The sequence below is a fragment of the Seriola dumerili genome, unplaced genomic scaffold (assembly GCF_002260705.1).
Source record: "Seriola dumerili isolate Sdu_G_001 unplaced genomic scaffold, Sdu_1.0 BDQW01000372.1, whole genome shotgun sequence".
NCBI lineage: Eukaryota > Metazoa > Chordata > Actinopteri > Carangiformes > Carangidae > Seriola > Seriola dumerili.
Window position 1 is genome coordinate 198,714 of NW_019174627.1, and position 25,176 is coordinate 223,889.

The 25,176-nt window shown below is 44.1% G+C and overlaps 1 protein-coding gene across 1 annotated transcript; it reads left to right on the forward strand.

Annotated features, from left to right (window-relative positions):
* The first annotated feature begins 881 nt into the window (after positions 1–881).
* Positions 882–23,876, forward strand: kif1c (kinesin family member 1C). Its single transcript, XM_022760883.1, has 30 exons — positions 882–1,245; positions 1,392–1,561; positions 11,261–11,388; positions 12,095–12,171; positions 12,276–12,354; positions 13,019–13,119; positions 13,944–14,009; positions 14,094–14,272; positions 15,440–15,551; positions 15,737–15,814; positions 15,912–15,977; positions 16,072–16,150; positions 16,359–16,437; positions 16,605–16,753; positions 17,347–17,460; positions 17,546–17,676; positions 17,783–17,862; positions 18,085–18,160; positions 18,454–18,533; positions 18,922–19,016; positions 19,591–19,674; positions 20,017–20,197; positions 20,505–20,577; positions 20,682–20,780; positions 20,960–21,121; positions 21,727–21,955; positions 22,004–22,089; positions 22,439–22,528; positions 22,617–22,854; positions 22,960–23,876. Exons 3-30 carry the CDS (start codon positions 11,283–11,285, stop codon positions 23,814–23,816), a joined length of 3,846 nt encoding a protein of 1,281 aa, XP_022616604.1. The 5' UTR covers positions 882–1,245; positions 1,392–1,561; positions 11,261–11,282; the 3' UTR covers positions 23,817–23,876.
* The last annotated feature ends 1,300 nt before the right edge of the window (positions 23,877–25,176 follow it).

Consider the following 25,176-nt stretch of genomic DNA (forward strand, 5'->3'; position numbering starts at 1 on the left):
TTTTAAGTCAACCTCACAAGTGGATATAAAGTCAACATAACTTAAAACTAATAGTTATATTTACTTAGATTTTTCAAGGTAATTGGTTTCCTAGATTTGTTTCAACTTTTGTTGAACTGACATTTGTTTCACATTTTGCAGTGTATTGGCAGATCATTAATCCTGAGTCATCAAGCTGCTTTGAAATACAGTTAGTCAGATAGTTTAGCCCAGTGGTTCCCAACATAGGGGTTGGGCCCATGCAAGGGGTCGCCAGATAAATCTTAGGGGTCGTCAGATGATTAAAGTAAAGTAAAAGTAAAATACCTTAACATAAGATATTCCTTCATTGGTCCCACAGCGGGGAAATCGGCAGTATTTGCAGTATTACAGCAGCAAAGTGACAGTACAAAGTAGAAAAACTGCACAATGACAATTAAAAAAGATAAATAATATAATAATATAATATGTACAGATATTTGAATACAACAAAAACAAAAAAAAATGCAGCAGACAAGTGATATTGCACAAGTGGATTATTGCACATGGTGAATTAAAGTACATTGTTTACATAAGTATAAAGTCGTATAAAACAGAAATAATCAACTACAATACAAACTAAAACTGTACTAAAAGGTACAGTAGTCTGCTCAAACTAAGAGTTTTTAGTTGCTTGTCGCGCTAACAGATCTCCGTAATGTCAGTCAGAGTGAGACCTCTGTCTGTGTCTCAGCTCTGTGCGGTGACCCCTCCGTCGGAGCCGGGGGGAGGGGGAGGGGGAGGGGGGGCAGGGCGGAGGCGGCTTCGAGCCCCGGGGGCTGACGGCTGACTGGCTGGCTCTCTGCGCTGCTCCGTCACGGGGACGCGCCCGCACGTCTACACGCACACACCCGCCGCGCGGCCAGGCCACCGGCCAGCCTCTCTGCCTCTCTCTCTCCCCCCTCTCTCTTCTCTTTCCTTTTCCTCCATTTTTTTCCGTTAAAAACTTTCCGTTCACACCCGGTTCACCGATAAACTTTTCCCTCCGGAACCGAAGCGGCCCCCGGGGCGGACAAGTAACCGGATTACCGAGTTTCAGCGACTAGCTAGCGGCCGGACCTGCCGTGATTCACCGCCCTGCCGGCCAGCAGCAGCGGGCCTCAACTTTCCTTCATCTTGTTTCACTTTTTTGTTTTTTTACTCTTTCCGCCGCCGGTGAAACTTACCGGACGGTGACGTCAGCCCCGAAGGAAGTCAGCCGCCGTTACACCGGAGAAGACAACATAAGTGAGTGTTTAAACTTTTCTCTAACGCGCGTGTGTATGTGTGTGTGTGTGTGTGTGTGTGTGTGTGTGTGTGTGTGTGTGTGTGAGAGAGACACAGCAGCGCCCCCACCCAACTCTCTGACCGTCCTTGTGTCCCGGTACCGACAGGCCCGGCCCAGGACCAGGACCGGGACCACGGCTGTTCTCCCGGCTGAACCTTCTACTTCCGTTAGTTGTTGTTTATTGGTTGTTTTCTCCGGACCGGAGACATGGGGACGGTGTGAACGGATCAGCGCGTGGCTTCCACGAGACTTACGGTTTCCTCCGGTCCGGTAGAGGTGAGTCACCCCCCCCCCCACCCGGTAATATCATAATATAATAAGATTAACTGTCAGTTCACATTTAGTTTTTACTCTTACAGACTCCAGAGGAAATCTAAATTTAACCACATTAATATCCAGTTAAAATTTAATCACAACATGAAAGAAGTTTTAAAATATGAGGTTTTATTATGAATTAAACTTTCTAGAAGCGGAGCTGACATCATTATCTGACCGTTGACTTTTAAATCTTTGACATTTTAAGGTTAATTTTCATTTTTATTTCATTGTTTTTCTTGTAGTTATTTGTCATATAAAGTTTATTCTAATATATCAGAGTTATTTGACTCTAAAGACGGTGAATCTTTGGTCTCATTATATTTTGTTTTATCTTTTTATGTATTTTAGTGTTGGATATTTGTGATATTTAACAGTTTGATGAAATGATTCAACAGTTTTAAACCTGGATTTATTTGTAATATATATTATTTTTTAATGTGGTGAATTAAGACACTGGAGCCAAATCGATCAGTCGATTAATCAGTTAATCGATCGACACAGTAATAATTAGCAGCTTTTCTGATAATCAGTGAATCGTTTCAGAAGATTTGCTGCTTTTCTTTGTCGTTTTCATTGTAAACTGAATATTTGAGTTTTTTTAGACTCTTGAAATCTTCAGCGTGACAAAAGTCCACAGATTAAATGATTAATCTATATTGACAATAATCACCAGCTGCAGCCTTACTGTACACGATTAGATTTAAATTTAAATGTTTATTCCATTAATCAATAAGTTGGCTGTTGATTGGTCAAAAACAAGGTTTCACTTTGGGCTCTTTTCTGATTATTCCAAATCAGAAATCATCAATTAATCAGCTGATACTAATTAATCTTAAACATTTTGTCTATAAAACATGAGAAAATAGTGAAAAGCCTCGGCCACTTAAATTACCTGTTTTATTCAACCGTCCAGAACCAAAATTAAAGTTTAAACTTAAAACAAAGAAAAGAAGCAAATCAGAGAAACTTGAACCAGATTTCTTGTCTGTAAAAGAACCAAAAAGATTAATTGATCATTAAAATAGATGCAGATTATTTCTTTCTGGTGGAATAATTGAAATTAAAACAAGAAAAATCAATTTAAATGTACATTTTGACCGACAGCAGTAACAGCAGGGACGTCGAGTAAAGGGGGGTAGCTGTAAATTATCACATTATACTGAAGGTTTTAGGACAGAAACGTGAAATAAAACGGATAAAATCTTCATCAAAGATTCATTGATCAACTGATTAATTATCACAGCTCCGTTTCCAACATCCACCTCTGATCTTTGAAAATGAACATGTTTACCTGATAAGTGAAGCAGTAACAAAACCAGGGATTGTATCTACTCATGCGTTTCCATTCAGATTAATGTTATTGACTTTTATACAGTTCATTATTTGAATATTACATGGCCAAAAGTATGTGGACACCGGAGCTTATCTTGTTCCCAAACCACGAATGTTGATCTGTTCGCTGCTGAGCATTTTATTTTGAAACAGGGGAAAAAAGGGACAAAGTAAAATAAGATGTCCCCTCACTGGAGTCCAGGGATCCAGACCAGAGGCACAGGGGTGTCCACATACTTTTGTCCATCAGATCAAAGCTGAATAATGAGGTTTTAGAGGCGACGCTGCCGTCAACAGAGAGACTCTCTAAAGTTAGCCTGAGTGGCTAAAGCAGTTCAGAGCAGGCATCTCAGCTATCTGTGTGTGTGTGTGTGTGTGTGTGTGTGTGTGTGTGTGTGTGTGTGTGTGGTTGTGTGTGTGTGTGTTGTGTATTTTTAGCTACATGTTGTTTGGATTCTGCTCTAATGTTATTAGGCAACACCACAAAACTGATAACACGAGACCGAATCATCTACTTGATTATGGCAGGCCGCGCGTGTGTGTGGTGTGTGTCGTGTGTGTGTGTGTGTGTGTGTGTGTGTGTGTGTGTGTGTGTGTGTGTTTGTGACTTTTTCCAAAACCTCCTCCAGGTGAGGAATGTTAAACGTCCCGTCTGGAAGAAGGTCTCTCAGTTCCACCTGTTAGCGCTCAGGCTAGTGCGTCTCAATGGAAACACCAGTTAGCATCCAGCTGTAGCCTTTAGCGCCGACTGTTTCTCACTCTTTCCAGTTAAACAAACAACAAAACTGCATCACAGCAGCATCTGGAGAGGAGTGGGGTAGCTGATAACATCTGTATTTCACAGTCGAGATGTCGTCATGCAGTTAGCATTAGCACAGGTTAATGAAACCAGCTGTGCCATGTCGTCCATGTTTACATGAGTAATTACAGAAAAAGCCTAACCCAGTGTTCAGTCTCCTCCTGCTGCTCTGTCTTCAACCTCCACTGTGTTTTAAAGCAGCTGAATTCACCACATACTTGTCCTGAGACATGTTTTTCTCTTTCTGTTGTCGAACACTGGAAAAATGATTTAATAGCAGCTCATAAACGCTACTCGTTAACCTGCAGTCGTCGTCTAAGACTACTCAAAGTCTGTCTTTACTGCCGCACAGTTTAGCCCATACCAGGGGTTTTCCTATGTTAAGAGGATTTGATGCTGTTCGACTAAAAGCTTTTCACATCATTTTGTAGCGTCATTATTAGAGCTGCCAGAAATAATCTCCTCAATGGGGTGAAACACCCTATTGTTTTCCATCTGAAAGGAGCTTTTAAAACAATATCTGTTGCTAAATTAGCTCAATAAGCTAGCTAATGAGCCGTTAACATACAGCGTCATACTCATTCTGCCAACCTGAAAATAAGACGGTGGGGTTTTTTTTGTGTTTTTTTGTAGAAATTAGGTTTGAAAAAACTGGGTGGTGTTACAAGGACATCTAGAGTGAGCTGCTCCACCGTCGCCAACCTGGCAGTGTCTGACCCCGCCCCCTCAAAAATGAACAAAGAGGAGGATTTGGGTGCATGACGTTTTATTGTACCAGGCTGTAAACATGTTTATTTCTGCTGTAAAGTTGGACATTTTAACATGGGAGTCTATGGGGACTGACTCACTGTTGGAGCCAGACTCTAGTGGTCGTTAGAGGAACTGCAGGTTTTTTGTGTTGGCTTCATTTTTCAGCCTCGGAGGTTGCCGCTTGTTTTGGGCTACTTCTTATTTGATTGGGGGAGTAGAATGGTTTTCGATGGCTTACGTTACTTCACTTACATCCGTCAACAAAGATGGCCGCTAAAGTGAAGCGATCGACTGATATGGTCATTTATCGGTCAAGCTCTAGTCGTGTCGCTTGAGGTCATTTTTGTGCAGGCTGAGATAACAATGCCAATATTTCCCACCGCATGTGAAGGCAGCACGTGGTCATTGTCATGTGAACAGGATGTTCATCTGTCAGCTCGACTCAAACGGTGTGAGAGAGTCAGAGTGAAATGTTCTTCACAAACTGGGCGTCGAGTCGAGCTGATGACTATCTTTAGCTCTGTGTGTGTACATTACCATAGGAAGGAGTGTGTGTGTGTGTGTGTGTGTGTGTGTGTGTGTGTGTGTGTGTGTGGTATGAAGACCATTCATTATCACATTCCTCCAGAGAGGCCTACACATGGGAACTAACTCAGTCTGTGTCTCAGTGGGAGTTTACCGAGAGAGTGATCAGATGTGTTCACTGCTGATCAATAATCAATCAGTCAGATCAGATGAGCTGCGGTATCTATAGACAAGAGGAAGAAATGCCACAGGAATGTAATGTTGGAACCAAGTTTGTTAATTTAAACATTAATTTGATCTTTTCTGATACGATTTAAAAGATATTGGAACAGGATCTAAAGTTATTTTATATTATTGATCTGTGGATTATTTTTTCCTGTAATCATTAATCATAAAATGTAAATAGTGAAACTATAAGCTGTTACTGTGACTGTGACTCTTGAGAGCACTGATGACTAGAGTTTGAGTCTTTCCTGCTGTTTTCTCGTCCTCCGAAGGGACTGAGTGAAAAATCAGGTACATTTTTAAATCGTTGTGTCAGCAGACTGGTGGAGTTTGCCTCTGTTTCCACATTCTTTCCTGCGTGATGAGGGTTGTGTAATTTCTGGCCGAGTGCAGTCTCTCTCCGAGGTAGCTCGTGGGTTAGCAGACGATGCGGCTGCTGCTTTTAGCTGTGAGATAAAAGCAGCAGCCGCAGCAACGAGTGGAATTTCTCCTCTGATGCTGGAAGACCGTGTGTGTGTGTGTGTGTGTGTGTGTGTGTGTGTGTGTGTGTGTGTGTGTGTGTGTGTGTGTGTGTGTGTGTGTGTGTGTGTGTGTGTGTGTGTGTCTGTGTGTATGTGTGTGTGTGTGTGTGTGTGTGTGTGTCTGTGTGTCTGTGTGTGTATGTGTGTCTGTGTCTGTGTGTGTGTGTGTGTGTGTGTATGTGTGTGTGTGCTAACAGTGTTTAAACAGCTGGTTAGTTTGGCTAACAGCAGCTTTACAACTAGCTGGGCCTGTTCAACCAGACACATTGAATAACTCTGTGTGTGTGTGTGTGTGTGTGTGTGGGTGTGTGTGTGTTGGGATGCCTGTGATGTGATGTCAGCGTTTCTGTCTGTGGTATGCAGGCTGCTCGCTCACCTAGACACACACACACACACACACACACACACACACACACACACACACACACACACACAATAAGATTAGAGTACAATCCAGTATCTTTGTCCACCATCTTGTGCGTGTGTGTCTGTTTGCCGTGTTCCTGTTGTGGTTGTGTGACCTGAAGCTGTGTTGACAGAGCAAACACACACTCTCTCACTGTTCTCTGTGGTGTGTGTCGGAGCTGGTGCATTTAAAACAAATAAAAAACCTTTTCCTTCAGTTGTTTCTCAGGTTTTAGTTTGATAAAGTTTTACTGACTCTGAATCAAATTAAATTTATCATCATTTTCAAGTCACTAAAGTTACAATAACTACAATGCGTCTCTGATCCAGAACTCTGAGTTCAATCAGCTCCAGATATAGATTTGATATAGAGATGAACGATTAGTCAATAAATCAATTGGTTGACTGACGGAAAACGAATCGGCAGCTTCTGTATTTTCATCTTTTAATTCATTTTAGTCAAAATGTCAAATATTTGCCTTTTGAAACTTATGTGATAATAAACTGAATATCTCTGGATTTGTTTTATAATGTTCATTCTTTTACTATTTTCCGGTGTTTTTTTAGACGAGACGGATCAGTGTGACATCAGTGTCTTTCTCTCGTTCACTGTTTAATCTGACCTGTGTGTGTGTGTGTTAGCGTAATGTGCTGTTTCCAGGTTGTACTTTAACATATTTAGTTCCAGTGGCTGAGTTAAGTATCAGAGGCAGAGACTGAGGCTCGCTGCTTCGTTTTGGCTTCTTTTGTTCGGTGAAAAAACACTAGAGCAGAACAGGTGTAAATGTTTGGGAATCTGCAGGAAGTGAAGAGTCTTTAAAAAGCCTTCCCTGTTGAGTCGCTGTGGCGTCTCCGTCAGAAACATCGGACCGGCAGGAGAGAGGAAGATCATCAGCTCACAATGTCCGAATGTCACACGACATAATGACGTCATTGTTTTTAATTGATTTATCCGTCCAACCTTCCTCACATTAACACATGACACAAACAGAAATGTCAGATCTCCACACTGTTTTCATCATACGACCCCCTTCTTCTTCTTCAGTGGTTTAAAGGCAGCGACGGGAGAATCCGCTCCACCAGCTGTTTTAACTCCATCAACCAGTCGACTTCATATAAGATTCATTCATTCACGGTTTCTTGAGAGATTTGGTGACAGCTTGTGCTACGTTTGGATGGAAACTGGACTTTTTTAAACCAGGCGAAGCCCTCATTGTTTTGTTTTTTTTCATGAGCCCACAGACACTTGATGCCAGGAGAGATTGAAGCGAGCATAAGCCATGACTGTGCTGACAGGCAGGCCTTTTCTTGTCTTGTTCTTCATGAGTACCATGGATATCTGAGATGGCGTTAACACACAGGTTGCAAAGTCAGAAGGCGGTCTCGGACAATATCTGCCAGGATAGTTAAAAAGTGTAAATTCGTGACCTTTTACACTCTGATGTTTGGTCTGTTTGCTGTTCAGGTTTTTGTAGCTCAGTTGAAGACAGACGGTCGAGATGAAGAGATAAAAACCTGTTTATAAATTTGATGTCAAAGTATATTTTTATTGCAGTTTTTTGAGGACGTTTGTCCTTAAGGTCACGAGTTTGAGTTTTGGTTCTGAGCCTCTCTTCTGATTGGCTGACTGTTTTCTGAGTGATCCAATAAAAATAAAGCAGATTTCAGGTAAAAACACATGAAGGTTTGGATGGTGGGTCCAGGTGGGCGGGGCTTGGTGACTGCTTTGTTGTGACATCACAAAGTTCCAGAAGTCCTGACGGCTGGTTTTAAGGCTCAGTTTCTGAATACAGGCTGTGTGCATTTCTCTGTGGACTGAGGCTTTGATACTTTCACAGTATTAATATAGAAGCTAGAGCTGATCTATAATCACACTACACATGGACACAGACCTTTACACTGGAGGAGCTTGAAGGAAAATCCAAATTAAAGTTGAGATCTGGAGACATCAGGTTATAAACAAACCCCCTGTTAAACAGCATTTTTATAAAATGATTTAAACACTGACTTGGAGATAAAATCAAAAGCACGAGAGATCAGATTCACAGCAGGAATGTAGATCTGCAAGATGAGATGGAGCAAACAGACTTTTAACATTCCTGTTGGTTTCTCTGCAGAGTCGGGGTTTAGATCGAGAGCTGCTGCAGAAATGTCTCAACTTTTACAGAGACCTGGGGTTAAAGGCTGGATGGAGGAAGTGATGACGGCTGAATAAGGAGCCCCTCCCGCACTGTAGACTGGATGTCACTCGATAAACCACCTGTGACCTTTGTGATGATTTCGCAGGCGTGACCAGTGTGGCGTCCGTTTCATTTCTTTATTTTTGCATGACCATATTGGGCGTGTCGTCTCTGTTGTTCTTAGGCTCATTCAGCTAAATTCAGGGTGGAACAAACACAGCTGATGTTTCTACACCCTGACGGATACTGAGACTTTGACATTGACATTTTAGAGTTTAAAAAATCTTTTTAACATGAACAAACATTTTGATAAAGATCCGTTAAAGAAGTCGTTGTCTTTGTGACTTCTCTGTGGCTCTCAGCCCTAAGCCCTTCGGTTCCTACTGAAGCTGTAAACCTTTAAAAACACCTCATGAATATATAGTTCCATGTTTAAAAGCCTCCTCTGAGCCTCACGCATACAGTGAGTAAACAAACACATTTAAAGGGTTAAAACCCTGAAAATAATTGAATATTTCGTCGTTATGATCAGGACTGATGTTGGTAAAAACAATCTAACTCAGTGAAAGTGGAAAATAATATTAATATGTGATGTTTTTATTGCAGTTTTTTTGATGACATTTTTGTCCTCTAAGGTCACGAGTGTGAGTTTTGTTTTCCGTGATTCCTTAGATCTTTAAAATCACCTCACGGACAAATAGTTTCATGTTCAAAGAAAAGTCTGAAGCAGCTGCTCACTAGTTTCTATCAAATAAACAGGAGGAAGTAGTTCCTTTGTTGGGGACTGTTTTCAGTGGATTACTCTACATCTGGTGCTGTAGTGAGTCTTTGTGGCAGCAGGAAGGTGTGTGGGACCGAGTCAAATTAAACTGCAGCGTGTTAATGATAATGAAGGAGTCACAGTGAGTGTGGAAAACATGCAGGGAGAAGCTTTTCCTGTTTAACCGCCACTCACTTGAACTTTCACTATTTAAAAAGACAAAGGTCTCTGGTCTCTTCATATCAGCCACTAATTAATGTTTTACTATGATCCAGTGATTAACTTGTGAGGCGTCGGTTTGTGTGTCTGCACTCTGCCAAAGATTGTTTATGAAAGAAGAAGCTCCACTGTCTGACACCGCTGTGCAGTCAGTGTTTCTGTAGGTGTTTTCACTTTGTTATTGTAGGTTGTTGGTTATAGATTGATCAGCAAATGTGGCCAGTGTATTGATTTACAATGAAATGCATGTAGTAACATACATCACAGTAAGTCATTTACATACAGTTAGCGTCTGTTTTCAGCTGATTCACAACAATTAGAAAACAAGCTCTGCATGTGTAAAACATTCTGGTTTAGAGGTAAAGAGGGGACCGTGGCCCGTCACATTTCTGCTCATTCTGTGTGTGTGTGTGTGTGTGTGTCTGTGTGTGTGTGTGTGTGTGTCAGTGATGTTCAGACCGGAGTATCAGTGCATCCCTGTTTAATGTTGTGTGAGTTGGAATGTCGGCCATGTTTATTACAGAGCGTTGAGACCTAAATTACAGAGCAGTCTCTCTCTCTCTCTCTCTCTCTCTCTCTCTCTCTCACATGCACCAGCTGATAACCAATCAATTATTCTAAATTATTCTATTCAACCAATGAGCTGATCAGTAACATAGTCACAGGCCTTTGTGACACTGATCAATCCACTCTGATAGACAATAGATTGATGGGCTAATCAGTAACTTTCCCACTCACACACACACACACACACACACACACACACAGTAACATTATCTGACAAGGTGTTTTCCCAGGGGAACAAGACCACAGTGTTTAACTGTGTGTGTTTAAAGGCCTGAGGCAGGGGCGTTCGACATAGACTGACAAAGTCAGAGAGAGAGAGAGAGAGAGAAAAGAGGGTGAGAAAGAGTGAGACAAAAGACATTTAAAAAAACAGCAAGAAGAGAAGGAAAAGAAGGACGGAGAGACAATAGGACGAAAGAAGCAGAAAGACAGAGGTGAAAATGAGGCAACTGTGGTTTCCATGGTGACGAGGAAACACATAACAGAGGACAGGAATGTAAAGAGAGAGAGAGCAGAGACGGAAAAAAAGTGGAAACATGAAAGAAAGAGGAAGAGAGAGAGGAAAGAATGAAGGGAGGAGGAGGAGGAGGTTCAGGAGCAGTAATGAAAGGAAAAAAGAGAGAGAGAGGGAATGACTCGCAGTGCTCGAACGCCCGGGATGAATTAAAGGAGCGACAAAAATAAAAGAGAGAAAAGGTGAGACGAGAAAAATAAAATTAAGATTAAAAAGTAAAAGAAAATAGGAGAGGAAAGGAAAGGAGGAGTAAAATTTGATATAAGAAGATGAAAAGACAGAAGAGGAGATAAGTCAACAACAGAAGAAGAAAGCAGGGATAAGAAAAGATAAGAAGAAGAAGACGTGACACGAAACAAAAACACATAAAGGAAGAGGAAAGAAAATAGAGAAGGAGAGAAAGAAAGATGATTCAAGAGGAGGGAAAAGGAGGAGAGGTTTTCCTCTTCCCTTTCCTTCCTGAAAAAAGAGCGGGAAACTCGGGTCGTAAAGTGAAGGGAGGAGTCCTGGAAAAGAGAAGAAAAGTGGTTTGACCATAAACCCAGAGATGGAGGGAGGAAAAGATGGAGGGAGCGGATTATTCTGTTTAATCTGAATGGGAAGAGAAATAGATGATGGAGGGATGTTTTTTTACATTAACTGGACTGATTTACTCACTTTAATAAAGTTGTTGGATTCACAAGAAATTAAACAGAACGGTTCAATTCTGAATTCTGGATTCTACATTTCCCATAATGCACCGGGATAGTGCCGTTTTAATATTGAATTTATTTAAATGTTGATGGTTTTTTTTATGGTTTTTTTGGGGGGGGGGGGTTTTTGTCTGTGTCTGACCATGCTCTCTGATTGGCTGTCCTCAGGTGGGGTGGGCGGAGCTTAACGATGGCAGGTGCGTCAGTGAAGGTGGCGGTGCGAGTCCGTCCGTTCAACTCCCGAGAGACGGGACGCAACGCCAAGTGTGTGATCCAGATGCAGGGGAACACCACCTGTAAGACACAACACACACACACACACACACACGTTTGTCTTTATATAGCTGTGAGGACCCTCACATTACCAGGTCCCTGAACTAAAATATTATTAAGTTATTTTACAGAATTTAAGTTTATTATTTATCATTTCTGTGTTGTGAGAACCGTCTTCACAATGTAGAAATGAAAGTAGTTCAACAGTTTCACAAGACACTATAAGACTCTCTGATTTTGTCTAATGTTTTCTAATTCATCCAACTTTAATCCTAATTTATCTTCTTTCAGAGAAAACTCCAAAGTTGTACATATGTTGTAAAAAATCAGTTTTAATGAAGGCTTTTCCCTCTGTGTCATTAAGTTAGAGCTTTGCATGTATTAAAACAGCCCTCAGCAATCCCAGAATGCCCCTGCCCGTCACATGACCTCTGAACCTGCTGCTATTTAAACTCAAACACACACGCAGTTTATTAATAGACGTTGCTGCAGCACGACTGTTTTTAGCAGCCGTGCGACCGTCAGAACACACTCAGATATTTATGCACTGATCGTGTTAATGATGGGCGGATTGAGTCGAGCTTTTAGTAAATGTTGGAGCCGTCACGTGCAGATTTCACTACATGTCCAAAAGTATGTGGACACCTGATCATTGAAGACGCGTGACTCCAAAAATATTTTTTACACTAAGTGTACAAGGTGTTTGATAATTCCCCTCTTTTGTTCCAGGTATCTCCAACCCCAAACAGCCCAAAGATGGAGCTAAGAACTTCACCTTCGACTATTCCTACTGGTCACACACAACGGTGATCACACACTGTGTCACACACACACACACACACGTGTAGAAACGTTCATCAGGTAAACCAGGATTGGTATTAACCAGAGGTGTGTGTTCGTGTTTCCACAGACTGACGACCCCAGCTTCGCGTCTCAGAGGCAGGTGTATAAGGACATCGGAGAGGAGATGCTGCTGCACGCCTTTGAAGGTAAAACCATTTGAACTGATGCTAATGCTAATGCTAACGAGGATCATACAGTTATTAATGTATAATGTTTAAGTTGATTAATGATACTAATCTAGATACTTGAGATACTAACATCCATGTTAATGATTTTACTACAGATGCTAGTGCTAATGCTAATGGTGGTTATGTTAATGATGATACTATATTCACCGATGATAATGTTAATGAGTTCGTGATCCTAACTTTAATGCTAGTGCTGCTAATCCTGGTGATGAGGAAAATATTAATTATTATGTTAGTAATGTTGATAATAATGCTAATGATGCTAATCATGTAAATCACCCTTCTGATGACGCCAACGATGCTACACTTGCTAATGCTTATAATGATGTTTTAATTGTTGATGATCCTGCTAATGATTCTACAGAAGTTAAAGTTTGTGGTGTTCATAGGATAGTAAACAGTGATGCTAATGATGCTAATGATCCTGGTAATGCTGATACACATCTTCCTGATGGTGCAGCTGCCACCATCATAAATATTTACACTATTTAAACTTGACCCAACAGCTGCAGGTCCTGCAGCTCCAAGTGTATTTCAGGATCTGATTTTGGTGGAGGACAGTGTTCTTTATTTTTTTTTATTTCAGAAGCTCAGTAAGATTTTAATCTATTTATTTTCCCAGGATACAATGTGTGTATTTTTGCGTACGGCCAGACCGGTGCCGGAAAGAGCTACACCATGATGGGCAAACAGGAACCTGGACAGGAGGGGATCATACCACAGGTAAAACACTAGTTTTTAAGTTCAGTGTAGGATAAAATTGTCCTCAACAATATACTGATAAAGGACATATTTATATTTAAATAGTTAACAGGCAATCACTTATTCTTAACATTCAGGTCAACTGTTGAGGATGGAAATATAATAAAAAAATAAAAGCTTATTTCCATTGTGGTTATTTCCAATGAATGGTAAATGGTCCTGATTGATTCACCATTCATTTCTGTACCACAAGCTTCAGTTGCAGTTGCTCAGTCTGCTGTTGAACTTTGTTCAACAGAACTGAAGCCGTGAGCAAAAACTATATTTTTGTCAGTGGAACCTCTGAATGTAAAAAGTGAAGATCTCTTGTTGCTGTATTTTGACAATCTCTCTAAAATAGTTACAGATATTTTGTGAGTGAGACCAAACTGACTCTTCTTTGTGAGATTTTGAGGATGTGTACATGAAGTTAATGCTTTGACCCGACAAAGCTTATTTTGAGAAATCTGAGGCTTATTTTTAATGAGTGGAGAACTGCTGCATCAGCAGGTGGCAGCAAAATCGCCTGATTTAATGTCATATCATGTTGCAGTGTGTGTGGAGATCACTGAGCCCTTTATTCCCCCTCAACAGTAGAATTAAAGAGGTGATGTAGTGCAGCCTCATGCCGGTTAGTCACATATTTCAGCCTCCACGTGGTGCTGATGTGGAGTTGTACTTGTGAGAAGCCTCAGCAGGACGTTCATCACCTTGAAGCAGAATCATAAATCCACCTTTAATGGGTTTTTTTCTTGTAGTTTCACTGACTGATTGTGATGAATGAACCTCTGTCTCTCTGTGTGCAGCTGTGTGAGGACTTGTTTCAGAGAACGGGAGAAAACACAGATCCTGACCTGACCTACTCCGTGGAGGTAAACTCTCTCTGACCTGATTCAAGCCGATTCCTTCAGTGGATGTCGATCAGCTTGAACGCCGCCTCTCTCTTCCGCCTCCAGGTGTCCTACATGGAGATCTACTGCGAGCGGGTCCGGGATCTGTTGAATCCAAAGTCCCAGGGGACTCTGCGGGTTCGAGAGCATCCCATCCTGGGGCCGTACGTGGAGGACCTGTCCAAACTGGCTGTGACCGGATTCACCGACATCCGGGACCTGATGGACGCCGGCAACAAAGCTCGGTCAGTCTTCTTCCTGTGGATACACGCCAAGACGCAGCATCCAGATAAATCCACGTTTTGAATTTAAAACAAAACCAGAAAAGGAAACTGACGGAGATGTTCATGTGCTGTTGCTGGAACAATGTGGACGAGGATTACTTTCATTATCGATCCACCTTTTGTCCAATCAAGATATTCAGTTTACGGCCACAGAAGAATTAACAAAAGCAGGAGAAGGAGCCAGTGAATTTTTGTTTTAAAATTACTTTTAACCACTTTTCAAAGAATTTTGTCGAGCGACTGATCGATCAGTTAATTGTTTAACTTACTACAGTTGACTTAAAATGTAAATGCTGTGCCTGTGAAATGTTGTGAATGAGTTACAGTAAAAGTTGAAGTGCGCTGAAAGGTCTGCGGTGACATATGAAGTATAAGAGATGAGGTGCTTGATGGAGGAGCTGAAAGAATCCGGGTATTTCACCACCTTGGACTCGGCCGTCAGAACCTTTCCCAGCTGAAAGCTCTGGAAGTTGAAGTGATGAAGACAGTTGAAGTGTCAGTTGGTTATCTGAGTGTGAGATTTGCCACTTCAGTAATCACTTAAGTAAAGTTGGTGACCAAAATTCAAACAGCGACAACAAGTTTTTTGGTAGATGCTGAAAGGCATTCTGGGAAATGTAGGAAACCCCATAAATATGAGCTGTGAATCCTGAATTTGCTCTAATGGGAAACTTCTTTCTTTCTCCACAGCACCAAATTCAAAACCTGGTCTTTGGAGTTGTTGAAAGGTATTTTAGAAACTGTAGTTAATCTGTTGTCATGGTAACAAACCAAAACTCAGACTGACAGAAACTCGGTTGCAGATACTTTTTTACGGCGTTTCACCTCTGATCCAAGAGGCTTCTTCAGTTCTGACTGACTGGTGGGGAAACCCAGGTGTTTAACCTCTGTGGGGTCGTTATCAAAGCCGCTGATGTCACTTGGTTCGTTAGCGCTCCCGGCTGTTGTAGCGACAGCCGTCCTTCTCACCTGAGTGTGAACGGTTGTTGGGAAAAGATCAAAGGACAGAGTTGTAGGTGGAAGATAAGTGGTGTCGTAGATCTTCAGAGCTGTGTGCACTAACACAACTCAGACCAGTCTGAATTGTCAGCGATTAATTATTTATACCTGACTGGTTATTGATTACAGGACGGTCGCGGCCACAAACATGAACGAGACGTCGTCCAGGTCACACGCTGTCTTCACCATCGTCTTCACCCAAAAACGACGAGACCAGATGACCAGCCTGGACACTGAGAAGGTGTGTGTGTGTGTGTGTGTGTGTGTGTGTGTGTGTGTGTGTGTGTGTGTGTTTAGTCCTTGTGAGGACTCTGTCTTTATGACACCTGTGAGGACCCAGTTACCTCATTATACTTGTGAGGGTCTGGTGTCCTCATATCGCAGTAATCAGGATTTTTAAAGATGAAACTCGAACTTTCTCTCCAGGTCAGTAAGATCAGTCTGGTCGACCTGGCTGGAAGCGAGCGAGCTGACTCGTCGGGGGCAAAGGGCACCAGGCTCAAGGTCAGAGGTCATGTGTCAAGTGTCGTGCCGACGTGGGCTGAACTAAAATCTATGATTTCTAAGTAAAATTAACTATTAACTATATATTTTTGTACAGGAAGGAGCAAACATCAACAAATCTCTGACCACGTTGGGAAAAGTGATTTCAGCTCTGGCTGAAATGGTGGGTCAACACACGCTTGATGTTTATCCTCAGGTTAAATATATAAATTCACGTTTGAAGTGAAAAATGACAGTTTCTCTTCTCTCCTCTGCAGCAGAGCAGTAAGAAGAGGAAAAGTGATTTTATTCCCTACAGAGACTCAGTCCTCACCTGGCTACTGAAGGAAAACCTGGGTAAGTTTAACTGGTACTAGTTGTACTGCAGTAAAAATATCACACACAACTGGTTGTGTTGAAACTAAAAGTACCAGGAGTAAAGTATTAAGTTAAGTATTAAAGGGTTAGCAGTAAAGTGATAAATAAAGTATATATCTATCTAGTTCCAGTTGTTGTAAAACCAACAAGTAAATAACAATAAAGTTTTGATGTATGTTTGTTTCAGGAGGAAACTCTCGGACGGCCATGATTGCTGCTCTAAGTCCTGCTGACATCAACTATGAAGAAACACTGAGCACTCTAAGGTCAGATGTTGATGTGTGTGATCTGATGTGTGAAGCAAATGTCATTCAGTGTTATCTAGTCTAATGCAATCTGTGTTATTCAGGGACGAAGGCCGTCAGACAGATCAATCACAGGGCTGAGATATACCCACTTTAATCTAACTTAACCTGGTGTCATGTGATTCCAGGTATGCTGACCGCGCCAAACAGATTCGTTGTAACGCTGTGATCAATGAAGATCCAAACGCCAAACTGATCAGAGAGCTGAAGGCTGAAGTGGAACGATTGAGAAACCTGCTGTTCTCTCAGGGTCTGCAGGAACTGCTGGATAATGCTGGTATATATATATTATATAGTATACACTATAGGTATATACATTATATAGTATACACTATACTGGTATATACATTATATAGTATACACTATACTGGTATATACATATGATATGAAATATAATATACAACACTGGTATTTTGTCATATGGTATACACACTCTAATAAATAGTACTACTGGTGTGTTCACATACTTGTACACACAACCTTACTATACAGTACATATATAACAATTAATAACTTATACACAGTATATTGTATAGATTACATTGGTACATACACATAATAAGAAATACATCTTAGTGGTACACACATCATATTGTCTATAGTCTGTGTGTTTATTTAAACATGGTATGTAAGGCATGTCTGTGTGTCGGGTATTTACAGACAACAGCAACTGTGTGTGTGTGTGTGTGTGTGTGTGTGTGTGTGTGTGTGCGTGTGCGTGTGTGTGTGTGTGTTGGGGGTGGGGTAAGCAGATATTTACAAGCTGTTCTTTACATAACCAGGATAGCAGAGATTCCTTCCTCTTAAAAATGAAACCTGACTCTGTTGCTTCTCTGTCTCTCTCTCTGTCTTTCTGTGACTCTCAAAAAGTCAACAACAACAACAATGGCCCCGTTGGCATCGCAGGTGTGGCCCCCTCCCCGCTGCAGCTGGCACTCAATGCAGCCAATGGACTCGCACCTAAGAATGGCTCCGCCCCTCCAGGTGACTGACCGCTCTCTCTCTTTTCCACCTTAAAAACAAAATCCTCTCAGTGATCAATAAATAACCTTTCAGTTTCCCTCTGCAGCTGCAGGTGAGCCTGCGTCTGCAGGTGACGTCCCAGCTGACCCCGACCACCTGATCGAGGATGGAGAGGAAGGAGAGGAGGCGGTTGCCACGGAGCCCATCAGTAAAGAGGAAGCAGCTGAGAGACTGCTGGTAGGATCAGAGTCAGATACTACTGACGTTTCCAAACTGAGGCAGCTGTCAGACTTCCTGGACTGACCCCCGTGTGTGTGTGTGTGTGTGTGTGTGTGTGTTGTAGGAGACAGAGAAGATCATCGCTGAGCTTAACGAGACGTGGGAAGAGAAACTAAGAAAGACAGAATCTATTCGTCTGGAGAGGTAACATCACTGACTTCGGTTCCTTTCTTCTGTGACTCCACTCAGAAAACAGTGAGCCAATCAGAAGAGAGGCTCAGAGCCTCCTCTCTTGTACAGAATGAACTGACCAATCAGAACTGAGTATTTGACACGACAAACGCAACGAGGGAGAAGAAAGAGTCGGACATGATGACTGATCTCTCTCTCTCTCTCTCTGTTTGTGTCGGTGTCTCTCGCCCTCAGAGAGGCCCTGCTGGCAGAAATGGGCGTGTCCATTAAAGAAGATGGAGGAACGCTGGGCGTCTTCTCTCCTAAAGGAGTGAGTTCACACGTGCTTCTGTCTCAGGGTGACATTATAAGTCACGCTGTTTGTTTCCTGTTGTGGCGTCTACAACCTGCTGGTGTCGGCGTGGTGACAGCTGGTCGTCGTCTGTCGTGACGGTCGAGTGAAGTCGTCCGAGGTTTTCTTTCTGTTTGAGCCGAACAAAGATCTGAAGCTTCACAGCGACACCTGGTGCTTTTATTCTGGTTCCTGCAGCTGGAGCTTAAAATCATTAATGTGTGTGTGTGTGTGTGTGTGTGTGTGTGTGTGTGTGTGTGTGCGCGCTGCAGACACCTCACCTGGTCAACCTGAATGAAGACCCTCTGATGTCAGAGTGTCTCCTCTACTACATCAAGGAAGGATTCACCAGGTCAGACATCAGTTCATAATTTAATGACACTTTATTGATTAATTCATTAATTATTCTCTTGATTAATTAATGAAACAGCTGTGAAAAGAGTTTTATTGTTTCCACGCAGAAGCTGAAATAATGATAATAACTTTATTTATTTAGCACTTTTCTCTACAAAGTAGTAAAAGTAGATAAAAGAAAAGTCCCTGAGCAAAATAAAAAGAGTAGAACAGCATAAACTTAACATTGTGCAAAATGATCCGACAGTAAAAGGCAATAAAATATATAAAATCAACATGAATAAAACCACTAAAGGCTGAGCCTCAACTTAACATCAATCTGGGAGCCGATGAAGGGAGGCGAGCGCCGGAGTCATGTGACTGAAGCTGATGTCTGTCTGTTTCAGGGTTGGACAGCAGGACGTCGACATTAAACTGTCTGGACACTTTATAAAGGAGATTCACTGCGTCTTTGTCAGTGAGACCAATGACCAGGGAGAAGGTGAGACACCTGTCTGTGTGTGTGTGTGTGTGTGTGTGTGTGTGTGTGTGTGTGTGTGTGTGTGTGTGCGGGTGCAGATCGCCCTCTGGTGGTCAAACTGAAGCAGCTGCACCTCAGAAATCTGAAGTTCAGTTAAAGCTGCAGAAACACACTCAGTGTTTTCATTATTGAATTTATGCTTCTACATTTAATGTTAAAAGTGTCGTCTTCAATTTAAGCCACTAACCGCAGTCTTGTGATGGTTACAGAGGTGTGTGTGTGTGTGTGTGTGTGTGTGTGTGTGTGTGTGTGTGTGTGTGTGTGTGTGTGTGTGTGTGTGTGTGTGTGTGTGTGTGTTCAGTGAGTGACTCTCTTTCTTTTTCTCTCTCTGTAAAAGCTGCCAGGAAATCTGTCAGGTATTGTTTTTAACAGTCACTGATAACCAGTTACCATGGTGACGTCACCTTCATATTCACCCCCATGTTTCCTGTGCCCCCCCCCCCGCTGTGTGTGTCTGACTGTAACATCACCTGAGCCTCGTTGAGCTGTCACACGTTAAATGGAGGTTTTCTTGTACTGACTTGTGTCCCTGCAGTGGTCGTCACTCTGGAGCCGTTGGTCGGAGCAGAGACGTACGTGAACGGGAAGCAGATCACTGATGCCGTCGTCCTCAAACAAGGTAACAACAACCCGAGGGATTCGAACCAATGACTTGTACACAACAAGCAAAAATGATTCACTCTTTATTCCTCCTATTCATCTTGTTTTCAGGTTGTCCGTCCCTCTCATTCTCATGGACATGATATGTAGTAATATAATAGACCTTGTTAGATCTTCTTCATCAGTTCATCCTTGAGTCCGAGCGAATGTTTGAGCCAAATTTGAAGAAGTTCCTTCGAGGCGTTACTGAGGCGGACGTACAGCCTGAAAACAATATGGCTGCCGCTCTGGCTGGCAGTTGTCAATGAATTATTTTTAATCTCGCTCTCGCTCCCTACTCCGTCCCATCTCCCGTCGCCAGGTAACCGCATCGTGATGGGGAAGAACCACGTGTTTCGGTTCAACCACCCGGAGCAGGCGAGGCTGGAGAGGGAGCGCAGCGTCACGGCCGATCAGCAGGCGGAGCCGGAGGACTGGAACTACGCTCAGAGGGAGCTGCTGGAGAAACAAGGCATCGACATCAAACTGGAGATGGAGAAGAGGTAGAGAGCAGGAGACCGGGCATCAGTCCAGGGGCAGATTTAAAGACCGCTAACACTGTGTCAGCCAGTTACAAGCTAACAAACAACATAAACAAATAAAAGATGCTAACTATGCTAACCTCACGTCTGGAGGAACTTTAATAATCTGAAAAACTGAAAACCTGAATGTGTTTGAGGCTTGGACAGAGCAACACGTGTAATTCAGTCATTTCTAACATTTTATAGAAGAATGAAAAGAGACGTTTCTTCAGTTTAAAGACGACAGGAACGTTAGAAATCAGGGCTGTTTCCACTGACTGTGTTACAGACTGCAGGACATGGAGACTCAGTACCGTAAAGAGAAGGAGGAGGCTGATCTGCTGCTGGAGCAACACAGACTGGTAGGTTTCTGTTAGCTTAGCTTATGTGGAAGCTAACGGTGAGTGTACAGTGTTAAATCTGTGTGTGTGTGTGTGTGTGTGTGTGTGTGTGTGTGTGTGTTCAGTATGCCGACAGTGACAGTGGCGACGACTCAGACAAACGCTCCTGTGAGGAGAGCTGGAGGCTGATTTCCTCCCTGAGAGAGAAGCTACCTGCCAACAAGGTACAACACACCTGTGTTGTCTGCTTGAATAATCACTTCCTATCAAAAGGCCCGTTAAAAAAGTGTCGTTATTATATCGCAAGATGAGGCTGAGATATCTTTATGTCTCAGTGTTCTCAGACATATTTACAGCCTTGCTTTCTGACACCTGTCTCCACCTCACCTGTCTCTGTCTCCAGGTGCAGTCGATAGTGAAGCGCTGTGGTCTGCCCAGCAGTGGGAAGAGGAGGGAGCCTCTCAGAGTCTATCAGATCCCTCAGAGGAGGAGGATCAGCAAAGACCCCAAACGGGTCACCATGGAAGACCTCCGCATGCAGGCGGTGAAAGAGATCTGCTACGAGGTCTCACACACACACACACACACACACACACACACTCTCTCTCACACACACACACACACACTCTCTCTCACACACACACACACACACTCTCTCTCACACACACACACACACACTCTCTCTCACACACACACACACACACTCTCTCTCACACACACACACACACACTCTCTCTCACACACACACACACACACTCTCTCTCACACACACACACACACACTCTCTCTCACACACACACACACACACTCTCTCTCACACACACACACACACACTCTCTCTCACACACACACACACACACTCTCTCTCACACACACACACACACACTCTCTCTCACACACACACACACACACTCTCTCTCACACACACACACACACACACATACGTTCAAATTTAAAGGAATAGTTCAACATTTTGGGAAATATTTTCAGAGTGAGACGTCCACATAGGGGGAAACTGCTAGGTTAGCGTAGCTTAGCATAAAGACTGGAAACAGAGGGAAACTGCTAGCTTGGCTCTCTCATCGCTCACAGATGACCTCATTGAATAAAGTTTTTAAACGTGTTCTCCTCCTTGTGCCCCCCCCCCCCNCCCCCCCCCCCCCCCCCCAGGTGGCCCTGGGAGATTTCCGTCACTCCCGTCAGGAGATCGAGGCGCTGTCCATCGTCAAGATGAAGGAACTCTGCCGCATGTACGCCAAGAAGGACGCCAACGAGAAGGAGAGCTGGAGGGCCGTGGCCCAGGACGTCTGTGACACCGTGGGAATCGGAGAAGAGAGGAGCCCCCCCGCGGAGGAGGGAGTAGGAGGCGGAGGAGGAGGAGGAGGAGGAGGAGGAGGAGGTGGCGGCGGTGGTGTTGGTGGCGGTGGTGGCGTTGGTGGCGGAGGAGGAGGAGGAGAGACGGGGGAGGGAGGACAGAAAGGAAAAGTTTATGACCTGAAGGCTCACATCGATAAACTGACAGACATTTTGGAGGTGAGTGAACGGTGGAAAACTGCTAGCTTATCTTAGCTTAGCATAGAGAAGAGGAAAATACGGAGCATTAAATTAGTTTTTTTTTTTTTTAAAACAATGATCAGCCGATTCTTCCATCAGTCGATCACCAGGAAAATAACTGTTTTGACAATCAGTTGTTTCAGGTGAGACTCATCATGTCGCAGTGAACTGATCGTCTTGGTTTGAAGCTGTTACAAGCTTCTTTTTAAATAATGCAGATTAATCAATAATGTAATTATTAGATATTTAATTAAATAGTGAGGTAGTAATTAAAACCTGGTTGTTGTTGGTATCTGTTGTCACTGACTGTTGTCTCCGCCTCTTCCAGGAAGTGAAGCTGCAGAACAACATGAAGGACGAGGAGATCAAAGCTCTGAGAGACAGAATGATCAAGATGGAGAGCATCATACCTGTTCAGGTGCGTTCGCTCGTCACTTCCTGCTCCATCAGCTGCTCGTCAGTCAGCAGCTGCTCAGTGACTCCCCTCTTTTTTCCCTTGTTTCCAGGACGACGACTTAAACGGCGAAGGAGACGGGTCTCCTCAGAGAGACGGGGGCATGGGCTGCAGCGATGGCGGGGGTGTCGGCCCCGACCTGCCAGAGGTCAGAGTTCAGCGACTGATGGACGAGGACCCGGCGTTCAGGAGAGGACGCCTCCGCTGGCTGAAACAGGAACAGCAGCGAATCCTGAACCTGCAGCAGCAGAACATCACCAAGAAACTACGAGGACAGAACCAGAGCCCAGGTAAGCCCCGCCCACCCCACACACACACACACACACACACACACACACACACACACACACACCTGCAACCAAACATTAACCTCTTTGCCCCTCCCCCTCCTGCAGGTCTGAACACCCCCATCGTCCCCATCCACCTCCCGGGGACCGGCCGCTTCATCCCTCCCCAGGAATGCAAGCTCAAGTTCCCCTTTAAGAGTAACCCCGCCCATCGGTTGTCATGGGGACCAGCCAGCGCCGCTCTGCAGGCCCTGGGTTTTGGGGAGGGAGGAGAAGGGGGGGAGCAGAGGGAGGAGGGAGGATCTGAGGGTAAAGGTTCTCCCTCACCTCCTCCTCCTCAGGGCCAGTCTCCTGCTCTCTTGCCCCTCCCCTTCCAAGTGCCGCCACCGCCTCGCATGCGCACCCCCAGCCCTCACCGCGCTTGGCAACAACGTAACCAAGGCAACCAGGGTAACCAGGGCGGCTTCCATTACCATCACCAGGGCAACAACCAAAACCACCAGCGCCGCTACCGCCGCAACTCTCTGGACAGCTCCACCCATGGCAACATTAACTACGACAACAACCAGCATCACAGCGGTGGCGGGGGCGGCGGTCACCAGGGGCGACCGAGACAGAGGAGGGGGGTGTCACCTGGGCCTGGGGGGGAGAGAGGAGGAGGGAGAGGAGGAGGAGGAGGAGGAGGAGGAGGAGGGAGAGACAGAGATGGAGGCTTCCATTATAATCAACGCCAGCACCATCAGTACCACCATCATCCCTACTACAACCCCCACAATGCACCATTCCAGCCAGGACCTCACCCCAACTACCACAGCCTGCCACGCTCCGGGGCCCCGCCTCCTCCTGCTGACATGCTGCTGGGGGCGGGGCCGCCTCCAGGGGGGTGGGGCTTCACCACCCCTCCCAGGATGAGACGACAGTTCAGCGCACCGGACCTCAAAAACAACAAGGAGACCCCCATCTGACCTCTGACCCCTGGAGGTCTCTGATTGGCTGCAGGACACAGGGTGGTCCTGATGCTGTAGCAAATAAGGAGGGAGTGTGTGAGTGTGTGTGTGAGTGTGTGTGTGTGTGTGTGTGAGTGAGTGTGTGTGTATTTGTGTTGCAGCACTTTTACTATACTGAGTCGGCCCGTCACACACCAACTAACATCACACACATCCTGTTTCTTCAATCCTGCTGTGTGTGTGTGTGTGTGTGTGTGTGTGGGTGTGTGTGTTAGCTTCCGTTTAGCTTTTACGTTAGCACGGGTTAGCTGTTGCCACAGCAACACTGTTTTTAGGGAAAAGTGGATTATTGTGTCTTTTGCTGTCAGACGAGATGGAAGTTTATTACATGATGATTTAGTTTTATTGATTTTATTGATCGGTGATATTGATTGACGTTGTGGTCTCGATCAGTTGTTTATAATACGGTGCCTTAAAGCTGACGTGTTAGCTCCCGTTAGCTGTTAGCTCCTGTTGTTTTGTTGTTGTTTTTTTAAAGATGGAGTGCGTTGGTTTGATTTCCTGGGCAGGGTGTGTGTTTGTACGTACATGGACTTGAGTTTTAGCTCGTCTGTTTTAGCCACTGTTAGCCCGGGAGGCTAACTAGCATGCTTCAGCCTGAGACGTCTTTGTTAGCTTTGGCTAGTCAGTTAGCCCAAGCAGGGAGCAAGGGGTGGCTGTTTAGCTTTTCAGGCTAATAGCTTATGTGGTGAGGTGCTACACAAGCACCCAAGTTTAGCTTAGCCTAGCCTAGCCAAGGCTGCGCTCATGTCATATGAGAGTTCCAGTCAGTACGACTTTGACTTTAACACCTTGAACACACCACTTGTCACACATCGAGACGATTTGCTTCGAAGCTCGTATTTACTGCCTCTCCCATGTGACCTGAGCGCCGCAACGCCGAGTGCTACGAACCAAAGAAAGCTGCTCTGTGGCGCCTCCTGCTGGAGAGCAGAGAGCTGACGGACAACACTGCTGTACAGACAGAGAGACGGAGGGAGGGAGGAACTCCTCGTCTGTTCCAGAGCAGGAGGAGGAGGAGGAGGAGGAGGAGGAGGAGGAGGAGGAGGTGCTGTGGTGTAAATGTTGATAAGACAGACTCGCACGTTGAATCTTTTTAAAGCGTTGTGTGTGTATATTTGAATTGTATCCTGACGTATTTGTTTTTATGAAGATGAATCTATTTTTAAAAAAAAGGCTGCGACACATGAAACATGCTCGCGGTGAGTTCACTGTCTCTGGCAATCGTGGGAAATGTAGTAAGTGAAACCTGACATGCGTGCGATGCATCAATGGGAGATGTAGGAATCATGAGACGTGATGGATTGTAGTTTACGTA

What these genes read in the sequence shown, in the direction of transcription:
- kif1c (XM_022760883.1), top strand. Translation starts at nt 11,283, where the DNA reads ATGGCAGGTGCGTCAGTGAAGGTGGCGGTGCGAGTCCGTCCGTTCAAC. An exon ending in AAGCAGCTGAGAGACTGCTG is followed by an intron (nt 17,677 to 17,782) that starts GTAGGATCAGAG and finishes TGTGTGTTGTAG; the next exon opens with GAGACAGAGAAGATCATCGC. An exon ending in TGAAAGAGATCTGCTACGAG is followed by an intron (nt 21,122 to 21,726) that starts GTCTCACACACA and finishes CCCCCCCCCCAG; the next exon opens with GTGGCCCTGGGAGATTTCCG.